This window comes from Morchella importuna (assembly GCF_003444635.1).
Source record: "Morchella importuna strain M04M26 chromosome Unknown Morimp01GS025, whole genome shotgun sequence".
Lineage (NCBI taxonomy): Eukaryota > Fungi > Ascomycota > Pezizomycetes > Pezizales > Morchellaceae > Morchella > Morchella importuna.
The window spans coordinates 219,870-226,684 of record NW_025763422.1 but is presented as its reverse complement, the minus strand read 5'-3'; the positions used below and the strand labels follow the sequence as shown (position 1 = coordinate 226,684).

Below are 6,815 nucleotides of genomic sequence, written 5' to 3'. Positions count from 1 at the left end.
AAAGAAAACCTAAAGGACATCAACTACTCAGCTATATTCGTTTCGTTTTACGCCCTTTTTTAAATACGACTCTCAATTGCAATAGGATGTTTTGGATCGAGTGGGATATTTTTAAATTCGATTAAAAGATGTAATAGCAAAGTCCCATTGGACCCTATGCTAAATCGTGCACTATTCAATCTTAGTTAAGATACTTTTACTTCAGTGATCTTTGCACATACATGAGTCCTATTTTTCTTTTCTTTAGGAGCCTTGATTAATCATTGAGAATAATCTTGCTACAATTCACCCGCTTCGAATCGCCATAGCTTTGAGGCTGCATGCGATTAATGAATTAAACAAAAGAAATCACCCGCTTCGATACTGAAATCCAATCTCAATCTTCCTGGTGCAAGAGAAGTTGCCGCTGGTTAATATATGCCCTTTTTCACTCCTAAATCAACATTGAAACATTAATATCTGTGTATGTAGGCATCTCGCAATAACAACCCTCCTCTTAAGCTTTCACATCGTAGCTAGTTTCCCTAAATTATACCCTGATTAGACCCAGATGCTTTCTAGTTACAACTCGGGGAGTTATTTTCAAAGCACATCTTCTGGCTTATATATCTCAGACCATCTTCCCTTCTACTCGACCATACCCATAGGACTAGATGGCCGAACGATTTCTCGGTCTTAGAGCGCTGCCCCCTCGTTAGCCTTGTGAAATTCTAAAATCGAGACGAAAAAAAACGAATTCTGAATTCAGTGATACAACCGTTACACCCATGATACCTATCTATTGAAAACGGAAACAGAAGCAAATTGGGTGTTGCTGCTGTTGGACCGATAAACCACATATATATAGGCGATCCTGCGAGAATCACATCGATCTGGCAGTCACTCGTTCCCACACTCAGAACTGGAAATGGAGAGAGATCGGTCTACACTCGTCCCGAGACTCAGGAAAACCACCACGTAAATGCCGACAAACCCAATCAGGTGAAGCGAAGTAATAGCACTTCATCATGAACTCGAGTATTAACAGTAGAAGACAGTTATGGTGCTGTCCCGCTCAATTAACATGTACCCTGGTGGATTCGGGAGTGTGTTGAGAGTATGTAATAAGTGATGGAATAGAGTAATACCTGTTTTGGTAAAACGCCACCAACATTTGGTGTTTGTACTCTCAGGGCGTTCCATCACCTATTACCTGTCGCTGTACATACATGGCATCAACAACTGAAACGAGCTGTTTTAGGCCCAAGTCCACAAAGAGCAATCAGCTCAGTATAGCTCAAAGGAATATCAAGGACCTGATGTAAGTTTAGTCTAGAACTAAAGTGGCAGGTAATGCAGGCTATAAAATGCGATTTCTTTTTGCAATACTACAGATAATTAGTATTTAGACGCGTCTCGAAGACAAGGGTTCCCTGTATACCGTCAAAGAATGCCAGGAGGCCACGCGAGGATTCGGCGTAAGAGATAAAACGGTACCTCATAACATTCCGTTGTCTGGTCCGCCTGATACCGGGGCCCGCGGTAGGATCTTGGTTTAATCGGAAAAAACAGCAGCCGAGAGCTTAATTAGCGGTGATTAAAGTGCAAGCAGTACCAGTGTCGAGCTAGCGCACTCAAGCTTATTCAATTCTTAGGCCTATCACGGGATTTGATAGCCACAGATACTCATAATATAAGCATATTCCCGGGAAGGGAAGGGAAGGGAGGTTTCGAAAGCTGCATACATCTGTCGTTACAGAAATTCTTCTAGTAATAGGATCCCGATGTATGCTTGTTTAAATTGGGTGGTGCATGTACGTACATGTACATACGTACATACATGTTGTACTCTACCTACATCTACTACTTGTACCTAAATGTCGTAGTTAACAACCCCAACCCCAACCTCAACGTCCCCATCAACCCAAACCTAAACCCCAGCCCCTCTTTTTTCTAGCATACACCAGCATTTGTGGAACCGAGAGTTTTCCACATGGAAGAGTAAGTAACGTTTAGGAACAGAAGCTAGGTACATGTCCCATACTCTTGACTACATACACAGTGCATTATATTACCGGGCCTTACTGAAGCTTTAAATGACTAAAATTTACTAACGATATAGTCTAACACGCAGATATTGATAATTGTAATTGTAGGTATCGCGCACGTGACGTGTAATATTATGGGCCCTATTGTAAACGGAAGAATATTTCCCCGGATTATTGATTGATTGATAGTGATTAGGAAGGGCTGAAGCTGAAAACCTACATGTACTCTATGAAAGCATTGGTGGCTTTCTAACCGCATTCAATGTGCACCGGCGTATTCATCGGTAGAACCATCAAAAATCACTCGTTTAAAGCCGTATTCTATCTAGCGTAAACGGAGCTAGGTACTTGTAAGGAATAGGCGTTCCTGCATCAGGGTTTCCGCGGAGGAACTCAAACCCTGTCCGCCCGGGCCTGGCTTGACGTCGCTGATCTTGCGGCTTACTGATGCTGATGAATAGACATTCATGCCAATGATTTTTTCTCGGACTTTTTCTCCCGCCGAATCAACAAAACACACGAACTCGTTCCTAATTCTGACTGATGAAGCCAAGGGCGTTACAGATGGTTTGTAGGCAAAAAAAAAAATCGCAGTTGGATTGGTCAGCGCTTACATTGGTCTTGATTGATTGATAATTGCGATAAAGTACTTACACACCTAGGCGTTCTACACGCACTCCCGGGTTGAGATGCGTCTCCTACGGACTACTGAACGAAACCGGCCTCCATGCATGCTTCCAAGCCAGCTCTACGTCTTTAAAGTACTTTACATACATGGCCCAAAACGATAGGGGCAGGGGTCCCGTCAATCAAAATGAGCAGAATCAAAGGCTCTATGCGTATATGTATTTGATAAAGGCTTGACTATGCACAATGAGCTGGAAAGTTCCGAGTAACTTTCTTTTCTATTCGCTTCTAAATTGATGTACTCTGGATGTGGATGGCCAGGCGACACGTAGAGAGACACCTTGAAACAACTGGATTGGAATCAGATGTCCAAGAAATGGCACAATTTATTCGGCCTAGGAGTCAACTTGGTTGTGAAATTTCAAGAACCCTAGATCGATCAGTTACTGTGCCCCATACAAGAATCTTAGAAATTACAGTGAGAAGCATTCTAACAAAAAAACAAGTTTTGCATGGCATGCTTCACCCATGGCCAGCCAAAACAAGGCATTGAGGCTGCTAAATACTCGAATACTCACCCTAATAGAATGTCTTGAATTTCATTCAGTAGTCTAACCTCAGTATAGGATTCTATCTTTCTACAATTATGAGTAGCATTGTGCATGTGCTCTAAATATATGTAGGCAGCTGGTCAAGGCCGAGAACGGTAATAACTAGGTGCGGTGCGTCCATCAGTAGAACTAGTACTCCTAATGATATGTGATGAAATCCATTGACCTATAGAAATTGTTACTTCGACAAGAAATGCTTGCATAGTAATGGCGCTAGGCCCACGCACTGCCCAATAACCTGGTTCATTGCAATTAGAGTAGATGAAGTAGTTACCGCACGTGCATGGATACATGTATTCACTCTTTCGGCCGGTAAAAAGGTTAACGGCGCTAGCAAGAGCCGGCCACGGCGCAGTCCTAGCTACATAGCTCAGAGATCGAAAACTGGAATATAAAGATAGCCATTCCCAAGAGATTTGGACTTCTCACTCCCATCGGTCAGACACATCTCCATTTCTAGCCTCCTATAAACCAACCAACGCTATCTATAATGCACACAAGCACTATCCATTTACTTTCAACACTTGGGCTGCTAGGCACCGTCTTGGGCAGTTCAAATTCCTTCCCGGGCTCGAATGTGGACATCGACACTAGGTCCTTAGACGACATCTATGAAGCTGCAAAGCTAGAATCTGGGCCATTGAGGATTTGCTGGGGTGGTGATGGTATTAAACTGATGCTCATTAAATGTTTTTCCATTATTTTAGTAGTACACTAGTACTAACTTGCTCCACAATTTAGAGGACTATCAGGGCGACTCTGTCAGGACTGCCTGGGCACAGACATTCCCCGACATTGAGCTCAATCTTACGGTCGACCTATCGAAATATCACGACAGTAATATCGATCGTTCCTGGCAACGTGGGGAGACCTTTTGTGATGTTGCTGCGCTGCAGACCCTGCATGACTACCCACGCTGGAAGACTCAAGGGCGATTGTTGCCCTATAAACCAGCCTCGTGGGAAAGCCTGTGGGCAAGCGTTAAAGACCCCAACGCGGCCTTTCTACCACTCTTTTTCTGTGAGTAATTAGTCATATATTATTTTATTGCTTTTAAAATTTTGTTATGAAGCTTTCGTAATACATTCCTTATACTAATTGGGAAATTATAGATTATTTCGGGAGTGTTGTGTACAACCCGGCCCTCATCTCATCGGCGGACCTTCCTGCCTCCTTCGCCGATTTCACACTACCTGCGTGGAAAGGGAAACTCGCACTTACCTATCCCAACGACGATGATGCCATTGCATATCTCTTCTCATTGATTATCAACAAATACGGATGGTCCTGGTTTGAGGCCTTGGCAACTCAAGATGTTCAATGGGTCCGCGGTAGTGCCACCCCCGGCGCCGTTGTAGGAAAGAACTCGACCCGCAGCATTGCCTTCGGCACTCTACCAGGCTCAAATACTTCATACCTCAAGGAGTACTTCCTCGAAGACGAGCAGATCATGACATGGGCGCAGACCGCTGCCATCTTTGCTTCCACTGAACGGCCAGAATCCGCAAAGCTATTCATCTCATGGCTCACGTCGTCGAGCTTCCAGGAGAACTTTGCGGCCTCGGGATTCTATGTTGGAAGGAACGATTTGCAGTCTGGCCCATCAACGACAAATGAGACTGTCTGGGAGAGCAAGATCTATGACCCGATTGGGTTCAATAGATTCATGCTTGATAGGAGTGGAGTAGAGTTATGGAAGCTGCAGTTTGAGAGCATACTTGGTACGGCACAAGGAGCATCGCCATTACACGACGAACTATGAGATTGCCAGAGGTTTTTGGTTGAACTTTCAGATGTCTTTCTTTACGTTGGAGTGTGGCAATATAATGTAGGGTATTTCTCTTAACTTCGTATTAGTTGACTCCGAGGCGACCGCCATTGTCCTTAGATGAGATAAGTTAGAATTTCTACTATTCTAGGGCTAGAATATCTAGATTCAGATCCTTGATAACTACGATTCCCTTGCTAGCTGGATCACAAATATTGAAGAATTAATTGCTGTTTTCTATCGGTTGGGATATTCTCTCTTTAGAGATAGAGGGTAGCACTAATACCCAGTTAGCTAGTGAATTGCCTTAAGCTAATCATAGTTGAATATAATCAAGTCATAGTCAATCACTCGGACGTACATGTTCTCAGAAGTACCTATTTCTTGGCAGTGTTTTAAGCATCGGCAGCTGCTTAAAAAGTGACGATTATACGGTATTTGATCACCGAAATCATAAATACCATTCTTTCTTCGTCGATTGTCATCGATAAAGATCGATTCGGAGACTTACCAGTTGCAAATTCGTTCCTCGAACCCGGTACACAAAATGTAGTTCTTATCATAATGTAGGAGAAAGAACTCGACCCATGGATTGCATATTGCCAGTAATCATGCATCAACGGGAGAAGCTTATTTGAACGTCCTAGTACCAATGAGATAGGCGAAGTTATGATATGGTTACGACTAGCTAATAAAATATATCTTAACCATCATCATCGGTGCTGGAGCATGCAGTGTACCTAAATACGGACAAGACAAAGCTCTTCCCCACCCCCCTGCATAATATCAACACTGATTATTATCTGCCGCCCTAAGTCTGTCCACAGAAGTTGCACGCTAGTTGGTTCGACCAGGGACATGAAGCGCTGATTTCGTTGTAAATCTCAGCTGGACGCCGGTTCCCGACCGTAACCGGGAGTCCGGGAAGCCGTCTATTAGTGATTTCAAATCCCCATATAATCTGTAGAGATGGTTGAAGGGACTCCCATGCGACTGGTGTACGAAAACGTACAGAGAAATATATTTCTTATGAATGTTGACGCCATGATTTAGAAAGCCGCATCAAGGGTTCAGAGTCGCTCGTCGATCAATTTACAAATTGATCAAGCCTAGGCTATCAGCAATTTGCTAGTAAATGCTCATTCATTACTTTGAAAGACGACATCCATGAAACCGGTGCCCAAAAATCTCAGTGACGTGCATCTTTACCATTACCCGTCTTCCAACAGTTAATTACCATGTGTCGAGGTTCGCGCACGAATACGCGTGTACATACGCGGACCTATCGCACCTAAGGACGCTTTGATGGATGCTCAAAATGTTGCATAAACCTGAATGGCCAAAATTGTCCACGAAATCTAGAACTGCTACCGTAATTAGTAGTCACATCTGGTGCAGCTAACCAACAAAGTACACTTCAGTAATAGTCTTGAAATTACCAGTTTCAGCGGGGGCGCGAACATCAGGAAGTCTGTTTACTTTGCTGGTAGCGGTCTGGATAGCTGCTCGGATCTAGTCCTTACTTTAGTGATATCCTAAGTTAAAACTCAAGGGCTCCTCGCTGCACTACCAAAAGAAGCATATGGAGAGCTTGTATCCAAAGTGTCTCTGGTGTCGGCTATCTCCCCGAAATTCCTCGGGAAAATGATAGCAAACAGGCAATGACTGTGCGGTTATGGGAGTGAACGGATGCGCGGATGCGCACCAGCGGCGAGTCTTGCGTATGATGGCAAAATGAACCCGGAACTCAGCCGTGGAATGTTACCGAATTTCGCGTATTTA

General features: G+C 43.8%; 2 protein-coding genes across 2 annotated transcripts; one reads left to right on the top strand and one right to left on the bottom strand.

The window, feature by feature from the left end:
* Nucleotides 1–3,755: 3,755 nt before the first annotated feature.
* On the top strand, nucleotides 3,756–5,027 carry LAJ45_07678 (uncharacterized protein; the record flags this gene model as incomplete). Its single annotated transcript, XM_046117234.1, has 3 exons — nucleotides 3,756–3,930; nucleotides 4,007–4,285; nucleotides 4,378–5,027. The coding sequence occupies 3 exons, from the start codon at nucleotides 3,756–3,758 to the stop codon at nucleotides 5,025–5,027; spliced, it is 1,104 nt and encodes a 367-aa protein (XP_045969530.1).
* A 266-nt stretch (nucleotides 5,028–5,293) lies between these two features.
* On the bottom strand, nucleotides 5,294–6,615 carry LAJ45_07677 (uncharacterized protein; the record flags this gene model as incomplete). Its single annotated transcript, XM_046117233.1, has 9 exons — nucleotides 5,294–5,312; nucleotides 5,395–5,410; nucleotides 5,545–5,717; nucleotides 5,774–5,809; nucleotides 6,130–6,142; nucleotides 6,243–6,252; nucleotides 6,306–6,397; nucleotides 6,473–6,545; nucleotides 6,604–6,615. The coding sequence occupies 9 exons, from the start codon at nucleotides 6,613–6,615 to the stop codon at nucleotides 5,294–5,296; spliced, it is 444 nt and encodes a 147-aa protein (XP_045969529.1).
* Nucleotides 6,616–6,815: the final 200 nt, after the last annotated feature.